General features: G+C 46.5%; 2 protein-coding genes across 2 annotated transcripts; both read right to left on the bottom strand.

Moving 5' to 3' along the window:
* Positions 1 to 1,855: 1,855 nt before the first annotated feature.
* On the bottom strand, positions 1,856 to 11,553 carry TRIM25 (tripartite motif containing 25). Its single transcript, XM_048323872.1, has 9 exons — positions 10,854 to 11,553; positions 9,693 to 9,788; positions 9,026 to 9,259; positions 8,382 to 8,538; positions 7,680 to 7,757; positions 7,230 to 7,295; positions 6,541 to 6,567; positions 6,119 to 6,208; positions 1,856 to 5,452 (listed from the first exon to the last, which is right to left on the bottom strand). Exons 1-9 carry the CDS (start codon positions 11,463 to 11,465, stop codon positions 4,920 to 4,922), a joined length of 1,893 nt encoding a protein of 630 aa, XP_048179829.1. The 5' UTR covers positions 11,466 to 11,553; the 3' UTR covers positions 1,856 to 4,919.
* Positions 11,554 to 13,020: 1,467 nt separating this feature from the next.
* On the bottom strand, positions 13,021 to 20,549 carry COIL (coilin). Its single transcript, XM_048323914.1, has 7 exons — positions 20,283 to 20,549; positions 18,299 to 19,469; positions 17,892 to 17,978; positions 17,294 to 17,341; positions 16,568 to 16,643; positions 15,766 to 15,854; positions 13,021 to 15,266 (listed from the first exon to the last, which is right to left on the bottom strand). Exons 1-7 carry the CDS (start codon positions 20,531 to 20,533, stop codon positions 15,177 to 15,179), a joined length of 1,812 nt encoding a protein of 603 aa, XP_048179871.1. The 5' UTR covers positions 20,534 to 20,549; the 3' UTR covers positions 13,021 to 15,176.
* Between the last annotated feature and the right edge of the window lie 36 nt (positions 20,550 to 20,585).

Genomic DNA, 20,585 nt, shown 5'->3' with positions numbered 1-20,585 from the left:
AATTCGGAAGGAAGGAAGGAAGGAAGGAATTCGGAAGGAATTCGGAAGGAAGGAAGGAATTCGGAAGGAAGGAAGGAAGGAAGGAAGGAAGGAATTCGGAAGGAATTCGGAAGGAATTCGGAAGGAAGGAAGGAATTCGGAAGGAAGGAAGGAAGGAAGCAAGGAAGGAAGGAATTCGGAAGGAATTCGGAAGGAATTCGGAAGGAATTCGGAAGGAATTCGGAAGGAAGGAAGGAAGGAAGGAAGGAAGGAAGGAAGGAAGGAAGGAAGGAATTTGGAAGGAAGGAATTCGGAAGGAAGGAAGGAATTCGGAAGGAAGGAAGGAATTCGGAAGGAAGGAAGGAAGGAAGGAAGGAAAGAATTCGGAAGGAAGGAATTCGGAAGGAATTCGGAAGGAATTCGGAAGGAAGGAAGGAATTCGGAAGGAAGGAAGGAATTCGGAAGGAAGGAATTCGGAAGGAATTCGGAAGGAATTCGGAAGGAAGGAAGGAAGGAAGGAAGGAAGGAATTCGGAAGGAAGGAAGGAATTCGGAAGGAAGGAAGGAATTCGGAAGGAAGGAAGGAAGGAAGGAAGGAAGGAAGGAAGGAAGGAAGGAAGGAAGGAAGGAATTCGGAAGGAAGGAATTCAGAAGGAATTCAGAAGGAAGGAATTCGGAAGGAAGGAAGGAAGGAAGGAAGGAAGGAAGGAAGGAAGGAGTAAGTGTGGGTGGGGGAACAGGGAGAGGTGACAGGGATTCGGTGGAAACAAATCACCCATCCAAGGGTCCCAATGACATCTCGTTGCTCCCCTCCATCTGCTCTGCCGGTGGTGAGGGTCCCCCGTCGCCGCTGTGGCCACGCCGCCACACGCTGCCACACGCCGGAGGGTGCAGAATCCCGTGGATTAATAGACACTTTGTGCCAGGTGGGAACACCCACGTGCCTCTCTTGCAGGGGCCGGCTTGACACTGTCCCTTGCAACACTGAGGGTCTGTTGCATCATCTCTGGTGCTCTGGTGCAGGGTCTGGGGACCCCTTCGGGGGGGGCCCCTGTGCTGGGCCATGTCACCCCCTCCTGCTGTGGATAAGCTTCCACCCCCCCCCCCCACCCCCCCCGCCGGTGAGGACCCCTCAGCTGGGCTCTGCACAGTGGAGGATGGCAGTCACTGCATCTCTGACCAGAGGCTTTTCCAAGACACCCAAAGCCTCTCCTCCCTCCACCCCTTGGTGCGAGGGTCTGTGCGAGCCTGGCAGCTGATAGCCCTGGGGCTGTGGTCCTCATCTTGGAGGTGTTAAGCCTGTGCTCAGTGAATGTCCCCAGCCCTGAGTTGTTACTTCATCTTATCTTCATCAGCGAGCAGTGTAAGGCCTCAGGGCCCCATTCTGGGGTATGGTAGTCGCCTCTGCAGCTTTTGGAATACAGCTTTAAAAGTCCTTCATGAAAATGCTCAAGTCATAAAATATAATATTTCAGTCTCTGACACAGGCGTAACTTAGACTAGCAGATGCTGGATGTCACCTAAAGCTTTTTTAAGCAATCCACCGCTGTGTCTTTAATTGTCCATCTTCCTGCAGCTGATGACCATGGTTTTGCTTATCCAAAAAGGTCTCCAGTTTTGTTTACTGGGAAAGATGATCTCATCCTCAGTGAGGATACAGCATTACCGATAATGGGTGTGTAACTCAAGGGGAAGGAGGCAGTTTAGGACCAGTCCAGATGACAGCACAGCCTCTGCAGCTCTGCTTGCCCCTTCCCCAGCTCTCCTATAACCCAGTGAGTGATGCACTAAAAGACCTGTTCTTTGTATTCTGTTGTGTCTTCACTTCTGTCTCCCTCACTGCTTCGACCCTGAGCACAGAACAAAACATTCAGAGATAGGGTTTACTGTGAATATTTATTGAATTCAAACCATCACCACTCACCAGCCAGCTCCTGGAGTGGTTACAGGCACATGGACCAGATGGCACAAAATCCATGTGATGGCCCTGCCTGTGTCTGGCTGGCACAGCTACAAATAATAACACACCTTATACAGACTGAAGTACAGGGCTGATATATCAGTACAATCAACAGGCTTGTAACTACATAAGCATTTCTTTTTCTAAATACACTGTTTTACTGATGTCTTTCATTGAAGAAAATATTAAACATTCATTTATGTTCATTCAGCAACTGTTTCTTGATTTACTCTCACTTGTACATTAAAATGTAGGTCAATTCACATCCTCATGGCATTAACACCAGAATTAGTTCTTTTTCTAGGCTAAATTGTTTCTTTGTAATACTAAAAGGAGAATTACAATTAAAATACATGCTTCTATATATGTCTTATGTCTTGTTTAAAATCAGTGCAGCTCTGACAGGTACTGCCTGAGTAAAACTGCTTCAGTTGTGTTGAAAAGGTTTTTAAATGATCATTTATCATGTTGTAACTAATATTTTTCCTAATGTTATATCACACTAATGTTTCAATATATTCAAGGTACCTGAAGCTAAACAAAACAAAATTTTTCAGAAGCCCAGAGATTGGTCCTAGTAATGCCAAGGTCACTATTTCAATCCCTACACGGGCCATTTGCTTAAGAGCTGGACTCAGTGATCCTTGTGAGTCCCTTCCAACTCACTCAATCACTCAATACTCTGTGATTCTGTGAATTCCAAATTAACAGAACTTCATTATATGATTTCTAGTCATTCATAGCACAAAAGAAAGCAAAACAGAGGATCAGGAGCCCAGCAGAAGGCTTGTTTCACTGCCTGGTAGTCCAGGGCACCTCACGTGTTCCACACGGTTGGTCCTACATCAGAGTCCCATGTCAAGAATCCCACTTTGTCCAACAAGGCAGAATAAAAGCTGCTCTTTACTTTGTTTGGGTGTCACTCCAGATTATGGCCACAGAAGCCCATAGACTCAGAGGACAGTACTGACACCTCTTTAAAGTCAAGAAGCAAGGAACAGAGGATGGGGACTTTCTCCACTGCACAGACTGCTGGAGCACGTTTTTGCCCACAACCAAGGGGACAGAGTACTCCTTCAGCACCCCGCTGAGTGGATCTGCAGCCCTGTGGCACAGCCAAGCAGCAAAAGGATTTCTCAGAGAGAACTGACCTTATCTTTCACTGCTGAAAAACTGGAACAGCAGAAAACCCAGTTTATCATTCATTGTTGGCTCCCAGCAGGACACATCCTCCTTCTGCACCTTTTGAAGTGTTCTGCTCGGGTTGGGAGTTTTAGTGCTGACTGTGCTTTGGAAAGTGGAGACCCTTGAGAGAGTAGAACTGCTCCAAAGACAGCCATGGCACTTTTAGATCCACCATCAATTCCACATCCTATTCTGACCAAAAAATTGGAAGAAATCAGACTTGTGCTATCCTTGACAAAGTACTAAGTGTTTACAAACCAAGTAAAAATAGAGACACCAAGCCTGAATTCCTGAAAGCCTCTCTCCAAAGCACTTTGGCTCATGTAGTCACAGAGGTTCTTTTAAGCCTTCTAACAATTCCCTGCAAAAATGCCAGCAGTGGCTTTGTGTTCTATTTCACTAAGTCCTGTAAGGGGAGTTTTACAAATCCAAGTCCAGGAAGGTTCTCGTGTGAGCTTCTGATCGCCTACAAGAAATAAGAGCTTACACAGTAAGTCCAGAGGCACCAACAAGATACAGGCTCAATAACTATGAGATCCAAATACCTTGATTGCCTACAGATTGTTTTAAAGTTGTAAGTAAGAAGTACAGATTCCTCTGTACCTGGTGAGAACTTACGAAGACAGACAACGACCCTAAGAACACCAGGAGAATTAAAAATCCATCCCATGGGGAATGGATCTATATTCTCCTTTGTGCTAATTCCCTGTGTCAAAAGACTCACCCTGACTGTCCACAGGCTTCATGCACAGAGGAACCAGTATTTTCCAGGTACCTGCGCTCTGTCTTGAGACTCCTCAAATTGGGAGTCTCAAAAACATGCAAGAAATCCAGTTTCTACCACCTGAACAACAAAAGATACACCAGCAGAGAATACTTCACCTCATAGAGGAAAAGCTTTATGACAGGAGACTCTGCTTTAAGCTAAAGATAGACAGCAGAGAATATCCCACCTCACAAAGAGGAAAAGCTTTATGACAGGAGATCCTGAGACCAAGAATGCACCCCCTGAACTCTTCAGCACAAAAAAAAAACCCAATACTGAAGAGCCTTCTGTGTGAAGATGTGAAGCATGTTCTAGATCAGACAATGACAGAATGCTACATCCCACAATCTTCATCACAGGATGCACACCACTGCTCTGCAGGATGTCTTCCTGACAACTCTCTGGGTATTCCCAGTGTCTGGGCTGATGTAATTTGTTTCCTAGTAATTCTAACACCATTTCTTTCCCATCAATTCTAAAAGTCTCTGCAGTTCCATTCTGATGAGCTTTGTGATACTGGCTTTTATAACTCAGAGCCATAAGACCTGAACTTAGGGACTTCACCAGCTCTTTCTGTAGCATCTGGTAAGAGTCATACACTGAGAACACCTGTATGGACAACAGTATGTGCATGGGCAAAAAGGCAACTGTGAGACCTCCCCCAAAGCCTGAATTTGTCAAGGAGTTCTTCCTGTTTCTTTCTCAAAGGGGTTATTGTTACCCATGGAACACATTAATTCTGTTGCTCCTTTACAGCAAACCGCAGAAGCCACAGGCACCACTGAAGACATTTAACAAGGATTCGCATAATGACTTTGATTTTAGGGCAATCAAGATCTTTGCAAACCATTGTCATTTTTACTATCACCAGCATTTTGCTAAATCATTATCTAAGGGCTTTAGCAATTCAGACCAAAGAATTGGCAGGTTTCCAAAACTGCTTAAAAGAGATGATAATTTTTGTATCAAACAATCAATCTTTGAGACAGATTATCTGTGCTGTAAGTGAACTAAACTGAGATACAAGACCTTATGCTTTCATTTGACAGAGAGAGACAGCAGCATCACTGGAAAACAGCCAGAAGGCTGGGTACAAGGCTTCAGTGAACTGGGCTTTGAATTTATAGATCAAGTTATGCTTCTCCCCCACTGCCATGAAAATCACAAAGCCCCCATCGCAGTGGAGTAGCACCCCAATCTTGGTAGCCTTTGTGATGGGCAAGCACTTTTCAGTGTCATTGTGCCAGGATGATATTTTGGAGTTGAGCCACTCGATGCACCAGGACTTGCTGTTCCTGCCCAGGCGGCTCTCGGGGCCCTGCCGCTCCATGCTGCCGTAGCAGATGCCGACGCCGCAGAAGCTGTTGTGCTGCAGCTCCACCTCCCAGTAGTGGATGCCTCTCTTGAAGCACTGGAAGCCCAGCACCTGGCGGTAATCGGTGAAGCGCTGAGGGTGGTACCTGTGACCTGCGGAGGTGTCTGAGATGGACATCTTGGTGTAGTTCTCAGACAGAACCACGGTGTTGTGAGCTGTGTTGTAATCCAGTGTGATGTTGGCAGCATCTGCAATGACATGAATCACCTGAAGGTACTGAAGAACAAAGCACTTTTATTTATCCTGTCCCACCTCAGCACTTTTTCCCATGTTTATCTGCCAGCTCTGCTCCCCTCCGCAGCGCAACCAGTTCTTAGGGCCACAGTAAAAGCTTCTGGGTTCAACTGCAGCTCTATGTTACACAGAAGGCAAATGGAGGGCAAGTTTTCTTCCTTCCTGCAGCCCCACAGGATCCCTTTATCACCCAAATACACCCTGGCAAAAGAAGGTGATTGCTGATCTGGCAGCAAAAGGTATGCCATGTTGTATAACACCTTAACAAGCCATCACGGGCTCACATAAAAGCCTGTATTTCATTTAAAAAGAATTATATGGTATTTCTAGGCTACTCTAATGCTGTCATTTTGGGGGAAACCAAAGTAATTACTTAAAAAACTTCATTTATCTTCATAAAGATACGTGAATGCTAAAGATGAATTTGATTCATCTGGCAAAAGAACCACTTAGAAAACTCCTGCCCCCATTTTCTCCAGAAATTTCCTTGATTTGTAACAACCTATTAAGCTAACGAAACCCCCCAGAAGTATTTTTCTCAGGTAACTACAGAGGGCACATAATACCAGTGCAATAAGAGCAAAGTTCATCTTTAAGGAGTGTAATGTTGGGTGTCTTACACTGCAAGAGCTCCTCTCTGGGTTTCTTCAGGAAGCTGCTAATGAGCTCTTTAGAAGCAGCAGCTGTGGTGGTTGGTGTGGTGGTCGGTGCTGTGTCAACAGAAGAAAAGAGAGTTTGGCCAGTTGGGAAGAGACCTCACCCCATTACAGACACACTCAGGCTGGAGCTCATCTGGTTTAGCCTCCTGCTCCATGCAGGGTTAACTTCAATATTAGCTCAGGCTGTTCACTGTCATGTCAAGTTTTGAAAATCCCACTCTCTGGACAACTTCTCTCAGTGTTTGATTGCTCTCACAGTGGCCAGCAAGAGCCTTCTCAGAGCAAGAGAACTTTTGCTCAATACACCAACACTCATGACCATCTTATCATTTTAAGAGCAGTCAATGAAAACTAGAATAGGCATGATGAAAGTTTGGACTCACCAACTTTAGCAGCTTTCTTTTTCTCTTCTGGATGGGGGGAAAAGAAAAAAATAAACTGTGAGTTCTACTGCGAGGCAAAAGCCACTGGTAAGACTATGTCAGCTGTAACACCATCACCATGGCTCTTCTGAAACTGCAGCAGTAGAGAGCTGACAGTCCAGCAGGCTGAAGCCATGTACAAATACCCTCACACTGGAAAGCTGCACATCAAGCACAACCTTCCATTTGCTTCCTATTTCACAGCGTCATAAGCCTGGAAGGAGGTTGATCTCCCCTCCAGGAGCAGTGTGTTCAGGCACATGGAATGCTCCTGTTCCCATGAGGAACACTGCCAATTCCTTTCCTTTTTACAACAGAGCTGTTAGTGCAGCAACAGGAGCTACAGCTCCTTTCCAGTCCCACTTCCCCAGCATACCCCCCTCACTGCTCCACACCCAGCACTCAGACCACGTGTCAAGAACTCTGTGGAAGTAACAGAAGTTTTTTCTTAACACTTGCATTTACTTCAAAAAGAAAACATGGAAGATCTTCCAAAGAGGCTACAGTGCCCATTAATTCTGGTATCTGGACAAAACAGCACTGAAAGGCCCCAGTATAACCTGCCACAACGACCATCACCCCAACCCCAGACTGGAGGCAGGATGTAGGCAGCAAAGTGTTTGAGTCACGCTCCTTTAATCACCACTTACTGGTATCTGTCTCCACCTGCGAAGTGGTTTGAGCCTGGGGAAGGGTTTTCTCTTGGTGGGTGTAGTCTGTGAGGAAGGAAGAAAAAAACCAGAACATGAACAGATCATAAGCAGAACTCAAGACACACAAATCCATCAAACAAGCCAAAAGGTGCACAGCACAAATTTTAAAACCTGCAAGAACCAGAGGGTGGGGAGGCTCTGCTTTGTTTTACAGCCCACACTGACACCACTACAGGCTGATGCACTCCTCTATCTGTGCAGTTCACCTTCCAGCTCACAAGGCATCCATCCCCAAATACCCCAAAGCACCCTCCCTTCCCTGTTCCCAGGTGCTCACTGCAGGTCATCACTTCATCACCACCACAGCAAACAGCTCTTGGGAAACTGCTTCAACTTATTTAATAGTAAAGCCATAGTTAGAAGAGGATGATGTTCTGTAGTACTTACGTGGTCCATAAGGCTTTTTTCCAGCAGGGGTTTTGTTTGGATGAGCCACTGGAGGGGCCTTAATTTTCACAAGTTTGACTGAAATGGTGATAATTTACATTATGGTTTGTATGGCCAAGAACAGTCATGCATTAGTGAGGACATTTTTCCATCTCACTTTCAGTTATATGAACAGAACTGAAGTGATATTTGGCAGAGATGGGAACTGCATACCCATTCCACGGTCCAAAAGACAATTTGGCTTAACCCGGTAAGTAGAGCTTTGTTCCACAACACTTACTTACACAATCAGCACCTTTACAGCTGGGTAAGCAGAGTCCTGCCCCTCTAAAGCCTTTCAAATCTCTCCTCAAATCCACATCTTAACCACATCCAACCCTGCTACATAGTACCACCATAAATTACTCAAAGGAAGAAAGGCTAAGCTGTGCCAGAAGGGTGTAGTATCATGATACTCATCAGCTCATCCAAATATAGATAACAGTGAAGAGATACTGGCACATTTTGTCTCCTAATTTAGCCCAGACTGTAATGTTTTTGCGTGGAAATGGAGCACTGCAGAGATTGGAAGACACAATTTATATTAACCAACTGTATTTGTTGCACTTTTTTCAAAAATTATATTTGGCTTGGCTTGGAAAGATCCCTCATTTCAGCTCAAAGCAAAAGTAGAAAATGCCAATTTCCCCAGTGAGACAATACCTTCTTCTTTTTTCTCCCTACTCTGAATCACTGAAATTTTCACTATTTCTTTAAGGTTAATGGCAGACTGGTAAGTGGAATGCATCACATTTTGGTCCATTTCAACTACAGGAACGAAAGCCTCTTTTGTTGATGTTCGTTGCAGTGCTGCTGCTCTCTGAAATGACAAATGAAAGACCACCTTGTGTATCACACAGAGAAAAATACCACCAAGTTACTTTAAATGGGGTGGAGTTTGTGCATTCATCTCAAATTCAAGGGAACAAAGGCTACAGTCAGACACAGCTCATGGCAAAATTCCAGTAGCAGCTAAGACGCCTTAATTCCCACTGGTACCTGAACCAATGAGGACACTCTACCAGCCAGGTCACAGCACAGAGCTGCCACACCTCATGGAGGTGACTCTTGCCCAGTAACCCCTCTGCTTGTGGCAGAGGCAGTGGCTGAACTGGGAGAGTTACCAGACACTGATTCTTTCACTGATATTTGTGTACTTATCAGTACATCTTTTGATAGAAGGTTCTTGCACACCACTGCATTACCATTTGACTGGAGGTCTCTGGAGAGCAGGATGACCACAGCAGATTTTTGTCATTTTGCATTCTAGAATGAAGAACTGGATTCACATTTAAATGACATATTACCTTCAAAAACAGAACGTCATCACTTTCAGTCAGTGCCATCTCAATCTGATCTTTGAGAGACTGAATTTCATTCTTCTTATTTCCCAGAACACTGTAAATATAATCAAACTTATTCCAAACTCTCTTTTCTTCCTCTGTAATTGCTTTCATGATCTCATTTTCTCTTTCTTCAATTACAGCTTTAATTTCTGTAAACTCATTTCTGACCAATTCCTTCTTTCTTGAAGCTGTCTCCTGGAGCAGAAAAGAGCAGATAGGCACTGGCTTCAAAAGAACAGTTTGTGACCAAAATACTCTCAGTGCTACTGCACGAAACCCTCTGAGGAACATATGGGGTTCTCTTCCTTGAACCAGGCAAGAGAAGAGCTGTGTATTTCTATGTGGTTTGGAAAGGAAACTCCTTCACTCACAAGGAATAGAGCCCATTCTCAGTGTCACCTTCACATGAGGGTATAAAACCTTGCACAGTGCCTGGTTTCCTCCCATCTCCCACAGAGCTGCCTGGCCTTGCCAAAACTCCTCTTTTCTGTTCCTGCCTAATAACTCTTCTCCTGCCAATGCAGCCTCAGTACTACAGCTGTTGTCACGAGGGTACAATCACCAACACCACGCAGTAGTCAGCGGGTGCCAGGCAACCTGAGAGCACTTTGTACAGTTACCCACTTACAGCAGATTGGTTCTGGTTTGTTTTCACTGTGCTCATTGCCCAGGCAGTTCTTTCACTCTGACTATGCAGCTCCACGAGTTTCTTCTTCAGCACCGACTGCAACAGGAGAGACCAGAAAGTATTTCAGAGAGGCAGTTATCATGTCTGCTCTCAGTTTTAAACACCCTTGTAAGCACTTAGTACTCTCAGCTTAAAATCTACCTTCTCTTGAACCTTAGAGCGTATAAAAGTACGTACCGTCCTGCACACGTGTGGCTTGTGGCACCACACCCTCCCACACCCACCCCACCTCTCCCAAGAGCAAGATGCCACTGTTCACACTCTCTTGATAAAGGACCCGGTGCTTTCATCAGCACAGCAGTTCTCATGCTAAGAATAAATGTTACATTAGCTCTCAGATTGGACTTTGGGCACGAAGTTGACGCTACTGTTCACCCCTCTCCTTTTGAGAATTTTCTCATTCAGATGTGATTTACCTGTTCCTGTAGTTCAAAACTCTGCTAAGCTCAATCAGAGATAAGTTCTGCAGCTAAGCTGTGTACAAACTCACTGAACAGATGAGAATTTGGCCACCTAAACTTTTTCAGCATGCTTTACTCATCCACACTGATTTTCAGCTGAAAAATATAAAGGTCAGGTTTCCTTCCCTTCTACTTTGTGAACCTCCTTCTGGTTTTCATCTACGTACTAGAGATCTCCCTAGGATACCTTTATAATTCTTCTCTTTCTGAACATCTGCAGAGGAACGTCAGCCCCCCAAGCTGTGACAAGCCTGGCAGGAAGCAGAGCAGCAGAAACAGCTCAGAGTTCTGGGTGACGCCACAGAGTGTGGGAGGCCTCACCGCTGAGCCCAGCCCAGCCCAGCCCAGGAGCTGGCAATCAACTCCCTGACAGCTCCTTCCCAGACCCCTGCCCGTGAGCAACATCTTGGAGAGAGGAGGAAAACGCAATGAATGACTCTGAGCACATGATGGAGGGCAGATAACAGCTTGCCAGGGCCAGACATGAGATTTACAGTCGATGTCTTGCTCCGGCCTCCCCCCCGCACTCCATAGCGGCTCCCCAGGCACCGAGGGGGCCAAGGAGCGCTCCGGAGTGCCCTGGGAGGGTGTTCCAGCCCCGGGCGGCACTGGCCACCCCCGCCCAGTCCCGGCTGCTCACCTGCGCAGCGGCTTTTGCCTGTTCCAAAGGGCTGGTAGGGCACAGCTTGTGCCCGAGCAGGCAGAGGGAGCAGATGCAGACGCCGTGCTTGCTGCAGAAGAACTCGAAGAGCCTGTTGTGCTGGGGGCACTTGCGCTGCTGCAGGTCGCGCAGGGGCGGGCAGAGCTGGTGGTCGCGGAAGGCGGGGCTGTCGCGGTGCGGCCGCAGGTGCTCGGCGCAGAAGGACGCGGTGCAGGTCAGGCAGGTCTGCACGGCCGGCGCCTCCCGGCAGCTGTCGCAGGACACGGGGGGCTCCCCCGCCCAGCACCCTGCTGCCTCCCCCTCCTCCTGCCCCTCTTCCTCTTCCTTGGCCCCGGCGTGGCCCTGGAGCTGCTCCACCACCCGGCATAGCACCGTGTTCTTCTGCAACTGCGGGCGGCCCGCGAAGGTGGCCCGGCACTGCGGGCAGCTGAAGCCCCCCGAGAGCCCGGCCCAGGTGAGCTCCAGGCAGGAGGCGCAGAAGTTGTGCCCGCAGGGCACCGTCACGGGGGTGCTGAAGAGGCAGAGGCAGATGGAGCAGGTGAGCTCCTCCTCCAGCCCCGACAGGCCCGACTCCGACTCCAGCGCTGCCATCGCCCCGTCCGCAGCTGGCCCAAGAGCCAAAACCAAAACTGGGCTCGGAGAAACGAAACTATGGCTGGGGCTTTCCGGAAAACTACGTGTCCCATCCCCGCCCCGACGGGAGGGGCGGCAACCGGGGGACGGACCCTGAGGCGCCCGCCCATGTCGGGGACCGGGCAGCCCCGGGATGCTGGGGGCTCTGCCCCGCGGAACGGTACCCCCGGGGCGCGGACGGGACCCCTGGGGGGGACGCGATCCCCACGCGCGGAGCTGCGGGCGGGCCGGGCCGGGGGCTCCGAGCCGGGGGTCGGGGCAGCGTCACCCGGAGGTGCCCGGACGCCTCGGCGTTGGTTCTGAACCGCAGCGGGGCATTTGGGGATCGGTGCCCACCCGCGCTGCCGGCCCCGCTCCCGGCCGGCCGCCGGCACAATGGTGTGAACCCCAAATCCCGCCGAGCACCGGCCCAGCTGCTCCGAGCTATGGGTAACCCGGCTGCTGGAGATCCTACGGACTCATAGAAACGGTTTGGGTTGGAAAGGACCTTAAATATAATCTGTTTACAACAGCTGATGGCAGTGCAATGTTTTTAAAGCACACAGGTTACTGCATTGTGAATGTGGAAACCGTCTCAACAGAAGATGCTTCCTCAAATTCCTTTTTCTCAGTCTAACTGTTCAATAATCACTGTTTCTAACAGGAACGTTGATGCTGAATAGGAACACGGCAAGTACTCCTGTCTTAACTAACCTGACCCCAAATTCTTCCAGTGGTCTCTTCCTCCTCCCTTTTTCTGCCTTGTCTGCTCAGGGCCCTCTGTACTTCCACCCACGCTGGCAGCAGGGGTGAAATGGAGCAGCCTGGCACAAAGTCTGTGACCTCCCAATAATTTAAACAGAGCCTGATGGGCTGCAGCAGAAGGAGCCAAGTGCTCTCAACTCTTGTCCAGTGGGCAAAGAACACCTTGTGTGGAGAACTGCTGAGGTTCCCTTTAATGTCATTTAAAAGTATTAGCAGGCAATCTTGTTGGCATTAGTCCTCAGGGACTTCCAAGAATGTTCAGGAATTGTATAAAGCACTCAAAAGAAGTGATGGTGGGTGGTCTGTTACAATTGAAACCAGCTCCTAGCCAGTTCTTTTGGAAGATTAAATTAAATCTAGACAATCATTATAAGCCTATGTTGCACAGGTAACGTGGACTTGTACCTACATCAGCCTTGCAACACTCCTTCAGGACAAGCTCCAGAGGGGTTGTGTGTCACAGGGCTCTGAGTCACTGCTTAGTAACAGATACAGGTGCAGAAAGGCCAGTGGAGGCATTTGGAGCTGCTGGACTGTGACAGGAGCAAAAGTTCAGGGATCAGCTCTGTCATATCCTGGAGGGTGGAGGAGTTTGTAGGAGATGGGCACGGTGCCACAGGTTTACAGCGTGGGTGGGATGTGCTGATCAGGACCTTGTAACTGCTGCCAGAGGAAATGCAAACACCTGACAAGGGGTGGCTGACAGTGACTGCAAAGGAACATTCTTAGAGAGCTGTGCTGTGCAAGAGATGGGACCAAGGAGCAGATCTTAATGTTTGCATTTTTTATTTTTCCATAAGTGAACAAGCACCCTGGGCTTATCTGGACTAAGCCTCTATCATCTTTCAAAGACTCAGCACCTTCACTGTATTTTCTGCAGCACTCACATGGTATCAACCGATACAGACAAAGGTATCCAAATAAAAAGGGTAAATACACATCCTCACAATTGTAGCTTTTGCTTCTGGAGCATAGCACAGGATGTTTTGAGCTCAGATGAGCAGTTTAAGTTCCCCATTGTCAAAGAGGGCTTGAAATTCTGGTTTTGAGGAAGCCCAACCACTCCTGTTGTCTGAGACAATAAAATTTTAACATAAAAATTTACTGCTAGCATTTAAATAGCTACTGAAGTTATTACTTTCTTTTGCTTGCAAATACCTGAGAACGTCCTGTGATTCTGAACTAAATCTAACCCTTTGCCCAGACACTGCACATTCAAAGTGCCCCACAGAGCCCAAGCAGGGCTTTAGAAGCACAGTGAGAGAAATTGTACCTTGTGTTCCTGCCCCCAGCAAAGGGGCTGGCGAGACAGGAAAGCCCCAGGGACAGAAAGACAGCAGTGAGGGTTTGTTTCACCACCTCCCTGTGGGATTCACATGCACATTGTCCCATCCCAGGTTCCTCAGAGCAGCCCCCAGGAGGCGGATGGGACAGGGAGGGCTCTCAGCAGCTCCCCTAGGCTGCCTTCCCTTGGTCTGATTTGAATTGGGCAGTGAAGCAGTAGCTTCACTCAAACTTGGTAACAATGGGTAAATAAAATTCAAGATTTTACTTTGTAAACATTGTCTCTCAGGGATGTATTTGTTTTCCAGCACCAGCTGTTTGGCACAGCCACAGTGACTCTGCATCCATTTAATTCATGGCCAAAATGCACAGTAGGCAATGGAACAAGAGGTGCTATGAAACACTTGCACTTAGCTTTTGCAACTTCCTAAGAATTAAAAAGTAACAATTTCCCTTAGAAAAACAGTCTTTCCATTAATCCCCACTGTCTGAGCATGACTGTGCTGGTGTCTGACATCTTCTTCTCATCCAGTTTGCAAGAATAGCCACACATGAATCTAACTGAACTTTTCTCTTAAAAAACAAATCCTACCATGAAATAATGGCATCTGAAGAGAACCACAATACACAAATGAATTTTACTTGAATAAAAATGATTCCTTCACAAACAAGACATTTTAATATGGCTGATGGAAAAATGCACAGTATTTTAATGTATTCATGCACTAGGTCAGAGTACATGACAGCTAAACCATAATGCACAATTTTTAGGTGTTTGTTTGTATTTAGGGTTTGTTTTTTTCCATGCCTTCTCTGTAGGAGTCAACTACTCAGGGCAGGGATGATCCAAAACTGTAAGACTTGCCAAGGCTACAGAGGTACAAGGTGCCCCCCCTCAATGCTAATAATTGTTAGAGCTGTCAGCAGTGCCTTGACAGGACCTGATGACCCATTCTGCTGCTGGAAAGGGAAGAAGAAAGGCAGCACAGAAACTTCAGCACTTACAGGGCAAGAAGGTTTGGTCTAAAACAAAAAATAAAGGCTTTCAGAGGCTACACAGATTAACACAGTGGGACACAATTGTGCCAGGGGTTCATGTTATATTCCACTGGTTTTAAGTTGGCAGTTACCAGTACTATTTATCTGCCTCAAAATTATAGAAGCTTGAAATCCACAGGCTTTTCTGGACATTTCAGGTGAGCGCTTTAAGTAACTGCAAAGTCACAGCATTTGTATGATGCTTGGCAGCAGCAGAGGAGGAGTTCTGCACATCAACAATATTTATAATTAATTTTTAAATGAAAGTGACCCCTGGCAGTTATACAGCTCTAGCCAAACCCAGACATTTAGTTACTCGCAGTACAGGGTTGTGTTTTATCTTTTAATCAAACCAATCCAGTTCTGTGGCTTGCTACAGTAGGATATAAATATTCAAACCCAACAGATCTATATTAGACTTCCTATAATAAACAAAGTTTTCATGTATTACATAAAAACATAGCCTAAGGGAAAAAAGTGGTTTTCTTCTGGCCTACTTCTTTTTAAGACAGTAATATCCACCAGTGCACCTGCCACCCTCAGAACCAGAAGGCAGCATTTCACAGAACAAATCTGTACAATTGTTCACATTTTTTTGACATCCTAGATGGTTCCATTTTCAATGCTGGATCCATTAACTGGAGGCTCCACAATCAGTCTTGGCTCTATCAGCGCATCCCAGCTTTCAGTTATCTGAAAACAAACCACAGGCAACACTTAACAGGTGCCAGCAATACCAGCAGATGCAATTTGTGTGCCATTATGCTTTTGCCTAGACCTGAACAACAGCACTAGCGAACCAAGATTTCAGCTCCTCCTGTGACTCACTGATCCTACTGATTAACCTCAACCTGCCTGCTGTCCTGGGTAAGGAAAGGTGCAGGTAAGAACAACAGCAATGAAATGAAAAGCTGGTAAGAAAGGATCTCTATGAGACATGATGTTGTTTATTAGCCAAAACAAGAAATTTGATGAGTGGCTGTGACCCCAGTTAGAGTAACATGCAAGAACTGATTTTTATGATGTAAACATGCACACTCTTGCTAGAAAGGAACAATTATTTTTGCTTCCATTTATTTAAATTGGATGCACTATTACAAAGGGAATGCCCCTGAGGTGAATAGAGGCAGGAAGCAGGGCAGGTGTCAGCCCTGCAGAGCTGGTGACAGGGCTCAGAGCAGGCCTCACGTACCTTGGTGTCCTGAGGCACCGCGTACTCGATGAGCTCCACTCCGTCTGCAGACTGGTACACCAGGTCGAATTTCCCTGGCTCCTTAGCAACTGAAAAACCAAATAGCTCAACTAGCTACAAACCAAAGAAAGTTTAAATGTTTACCACAAAATCTGATCAAAACCACTTTGGTTTTGGGGTTTATTTTGGGGTTTTTTTTTGAGCTTGGTGTCTGGGTTAATAATTGTAACAAAAGATCTTCAAGTAAAACTGAATACTACACGCCAAAATTAAGGTAATTATCTGACTACTCCCATGAGAAAGTCAACAATATGTTGCTGAAATTTGAGAAAAATGCTCCTATGACAATTCACTAATTCTGGCTTAAATGGCAACTGGAGAATACAGAGTTTCAGAAACATTCATCATTTCAGGTCTCAGGAACTGCACCTTGTCATTGCAGGGACTCACTTCCACACCCACTGAAGACATACCATTATGACCTCACACTTCCTCTGTAGTTCCATAAAAGAATTTCTTTCAGAAAATGAAACCACAGTGAAGATGAGTTACTGACCACTCAAACTGACTGAAAATATTTATATTGTAAATACCCATGAGCATCCTTCAGTTCAACTAGCAAGGATTAGAACTTCTCAATTTAAATAGACTTTTGGGGGAGGGAGTGAGGAAGGGGAGGGGTGTGTTGAGAATGAACCCAAGGAAGTTGGGAATACTCCTGACAGATGAAGTGTTCCTTGGGCTTTTGGTTTTCCAGGTGACAGCACATGACAACAAGCCCTTGGTGTCCCCAGGTACATACATTGTCCTGCTGATGTTGAAAGGATCTCAAGTTCAATCTGCTTTTTTTCAACATTCCAACTGATTATTTTCGCCTCCTTCACAAAGCAACAAGAAAGAATCAGGTAAGACACACTTCAGCACCGGATAACTATTCCATATTTACAACCAGTGTGCTATTTAATTGCTGCCAGAGGAAATAAGTATATTTAGCTATCAAATTTTCCAGTCTCTATGTATAAAATCTGCCAAGAATTAATGCTCAGCAATCTGTAACCACTGGCATCAATAAACCAAAGTTACTCATTGTCACCAACTTTGAAGTTTAAATCAGTACTTACCCAGAAACCAAGTTATTTGAAGTAGCAACAAAATTTTACTTGCACCAGTTTTAAGAACTTGCCTTGATTTCAAATAGCAGTAGACTCAAATACAACTACATTTTTCTACTTGAAGGTCTGCATTTTTTGTCATCTCTAAAATATTAATGATCATTAATAATCCTTGCAGTTGGTGGTTTGTTTTTTGGTTTGTTGTTTTTTTGGATTTTTTTTTAATAACAGCTACACCTTTCAAATTTTCAATTAGTTTCAGCTTCTAGGGTTTTTGATTTTTACTGCTACACCAGCAATAGCCTGTGGAGTCAACTGGATGCAAAGAAAAACATTGCACAACCTCAAAATATTGAAGCCATACCTCACCTATCATAGTTCTTTGAGTGAATGAAGGGAGGAAAGAAAACCAGTACCTTATAGTCTGAAACTTCAGGACTGTAATTTTCACTTAGTTCCAGGCGCTGTTGAAAGAAATACAAGTAAGAAATTGTAACTTTCCCCAGTCTTTGATGATTCCACCTATATCCAGACACAGTTTCTTCAGCAAGAGAAAAGTGCAAGAGCCAAGTCTCCTACCCCTGGAATCCAATGCCAATCATATGACCCCAGGTAGACTTCCAGGACTCACTGCTCCAAAGGATTTACGTTCAGGTCAGGCTGTGTGAGGAGATATGGGAGATGGATCCCAGTCTCCTCAACTGCAGGGATTTCATTTTCATTTGCTCTTTTATTGTACACTGCAGTGTAATTATTTGTATGGTAAGATTTGCAATAACATTCACATGGAAAATCACATTGAAATGACAGCAGAGACAGCATTTCTTGTGTTATACATAATACAGAAAGTCTAAAGAAATGCACTTAACTTCTGTATATGCTCCAAACATTTGTAAAAATCAAAGCTTTACAACGAGTGAATTTATTAGAGAAACTATTAGCTCAGAAACTTAAAAGTGGCTCAAATGAAGCAATTTTAACCTACTAACATTCAGTATTTCCAGAACTCTTTACCTTAAAAGCAATTCTTTCTCCCACTTGGGGTGGAGCAGCTAGAAGAGGTAACACACTATAGTCTCTCTTGGGAATCTCCACGGGATTCTGTGAAACAAAGAGTAACCCACTGATTTAAATACTGTATTAGTGAAAACAGAAGACAGTGTTCATGCTGTACGGATTGCAAGAAGCTCTGAGAAGAGTAAGGTACATGCTTTGTTTTTAGATATATGATACAATCACTTTATTGTTGTTTCACAAACACTTCCTCAGGCTGACAAGCGGAATTACAGTAAATAAAAGTTAAGATCAACCTTTATCCCACTAATGTATTTATGCTTTTATGAATTACTCTCATCCTATAGGTCCTCTGTACAGTTCAAGCTGCCAGAGAAAGGTGACCTCTGCCTGTGTCAGTCACTTACCTGGACAAGGACAGAAGTGTTTGTCACAGCTTCATTAAACTGCCTCTGTTTCTGGCCTTCACTGCTGTAGTTATAGAAGAAGCCAGGGTTTGCTCCTCTCCCATGGCCTTGGCCCCTCATCATCCCACGAAACCCACGGCCCCTAGGTCCTCTCCAGAAGTTATCCTCTCCTGTTCCACGCCCCCTTCCACGGCCTGGGCTGGCAAACGGTCCTTGGATACTGGCTGGCAACTGTTTAGTGCAGTTCCTCGCTATGGAATTACCCAGTCCAGCATCTGCCGCAGATTTTTTAATGACAAGTGTGTTTGAATCTGAACTATCAGAGCCTGAAGAGGAGCTCTTTGCTTTGGGAGCCTTGGTGCTGGCTTTTACAGCCACCAAATGGTTTGGCACTGATTTTTCCTTTGCAGGGCTGTCTTGTGCTGGTATCACCTTCTCATCCTCTGTACTCGAGTCAGAATCTGAACTAGAGGACTGAGGTTTCTTAGCATTTTTTTTTATTGCAGTCTTAGTCTTTTCAATGTTAGACTTTACAGTCACTTTATTAGTTTTCACATCAGAACCTGAGGCAGCTTGGGATGTGTCTTTGGGAAGTGTCACCACTACAGGTTTATGGGAAGATTTATTTTCCTTTACATTTAATTCACTGCTGTCACTGTCAGACGATGTGCTGGAGGAATCTGAAGCTCCCACCCTCTTTTTCCTGGACTGTGTTGTGATCTTTTTTGTGCTATTTTTACCAGAATTTACAGAAAAGCTCTCATTTGCCCGTTCTAAAGCCATCTTTTCTGCATCAACCTTTGTCTGCTTTTCGTCCTTCTTTTTTGTTGCCAACTGCTTCTCCCTCTCTGTCTTTTTCATCTTTTTAGAATGGACAGTAGACCTCTCTTCCTTACCTTCTGCAAGTCTATTTCTTCCACTAACTTCTTCCTTTCTTTTTCTTTTCGTGTACCTTTTTTGAGAGTCCCAAGTATCTACAGAGGTCTCTTCCCTAAAAGAGGAATACTCAAAGTTATGCTTCTCCTTTTTCTTTTTCCTTTTATGCTTGCCTTCATTCCTAGAGAATTCTTCCTCATCCTGCTTGTGTCTGTGCCTTTTTTTGTCTTCTTTTGTTGTAAAGCCATCATCTATCTCTTCATAATCATCTGCAATTATCTCTTCCAATTTTACTCTGTTACCAAAGAAAAAAAACAAACAAAAGCCACTGTTCAGCATAATGAACACTCTTCCCTACATGTTCACAGCTCAGGCAAGTTCCTCTAGAGTGAAGCTGCTCCAGCTCTTCCCCAGACAGTCCGGAACCCTCCCCTGCAGACACAGGCTCCCATCTCCGGGAGCATTTCCAACCGCTTGGCTCCCTCCAGCCCTTCTGGACATCCTGGGGTGTCTCAGGTGTTGAGAATCAGTGCCCGTGGACACCTGGCTCCCGCTCCACCGCCCAGGGAAGGGAGAGCTCAGTCCCCCACGGAGGCCCTGTCCCATCAAACCCACGAGGGGATTCACAGAATCCTAGAATGGGTCAGGTTGGAAAGGACCACAGTGGGTCATCTGATCCCACCTCCCTGCCCAGCCAGGGTTATCCCAGAGCACAGGGCACAGGGTTGTGTCCAGACAGCTCTGGAATATCCCCAGTGAGGAAGACTCCACACCCTCTCTGGACAACCTCTCCCAGCGTGCGGTCCCTGCACAGGGAAGAAGCTCTTCCTCACGGTCAGGTGGAACTTCCTGGGCATCAGTTCCTGCCCGTTGCCTCGTGTTCCATGGCTCGGCACCACCGGGGAGAACCCGGTCCGGCCTCTTGGCACCCCCTTTAGGTACTGATAGACACTGATGAGTTACGTGTGTGGGACTGACTCCCCGATCCCGCTGTCCTGATTCCAGTCCTATCTCTCTGTCCCAGTCCTGCTGCCCTGATCCCGGTCCGGATCCCGCTGTCCCTATCCCGGTCCCTATCCCGATCCCGCCGTCCCGGTCCGGTCCGTACCGCAGCGAGTCGTTGTCCCGCACCAGGCGCGCGCTCTCCGCGGGCGGCAGCAGCGCCCCCTCGAGGAAGAGGCTGAGGCGGGCGCGGCGGCTGAAGCCGAAGCGGTGGCGGATGAGGCTCAGCAGGTCGGTGACGAGCCGCGCCTGGCCCGGCTCCAGCAGCAGCCAGCACAGCGCGCAGCCCGGGCTGGCCGGCGGAGGGTGATCGAACACCAGCCGCAGCCGCACCGGGCCGGCGCCCGCCGCCATCATGGAGGAGGAGGAGGAAGAGGCGGAGGAGGCGGGCACGGGGGGCGGTGCCTTA

Source organism: Corvus hawaiiensis, chromosome 19 (genome assembly GCF_020740725.1).
Source record: "Corvus hawaiiensis isolate bCorHaw1 chromosome 19, bCorHaw1.pri.cur, whole genome shotgun sequence".
Classification (NCBI taxonomy): Eukaryota; Metazoa; Chordata; class Aves; order Passeriformes; family Corvidae; genus Corvus; species Corvus hawaiiensis.
The sequence above is the reverse complement of the archived record's forward strand: the minus strand, read 5'-3'. Positions and strand labels throughout refer to the sequence as shown.

Excerpts from the sequence above, each read along its gene's own strand:
- TRIM25 (XM_048323872.1), bottom strand. The coding sequence starts at position 11,465 with ATGGCAGCGCTGGAGTCGGAGTCGGGCCTGTCGGGGCTGGAGGAGGAG. Across the intron at positions 9,260-9,692 it reads CAAACCAGAACCAATCTGCT|GAGACAGCTTCAAGAAAGAA; the intron begins GTAAGTGGGTAA and ends TTTCTGCTCCAG. Across the intron at positions 7,296-7,679 it reads AAAAAAGCCTTATGGACCAC|ACTACACCCACCAAGAGAAA; the intron begins GTAAGTACTACA and ends CCTTCCTCACAG.
- COIL (XM_048323914.1), bottom strand. The coding sequence starts at position 20,533 with ATGATGGCGGCGGGCGCCGGCCCGGTGCGGCTGCGGCTGGTGTTCGAT. Across the intron at positions 19,470-20,282 it reads CGGGACAACGACTCGCTGCG|AGTAAAATTGGAAGAGATAA; the intron begins GTACGGACCGGA and ends CTTTGGTAACAG. Across the intron at positions 16,644-17,293 it reads CTGAAGTTTCAGACTATAAG|GAGGCGAAAATAATCAGTTG; the intron begins GTACTGGTTTTC and ends TGCTTTGTGAAG.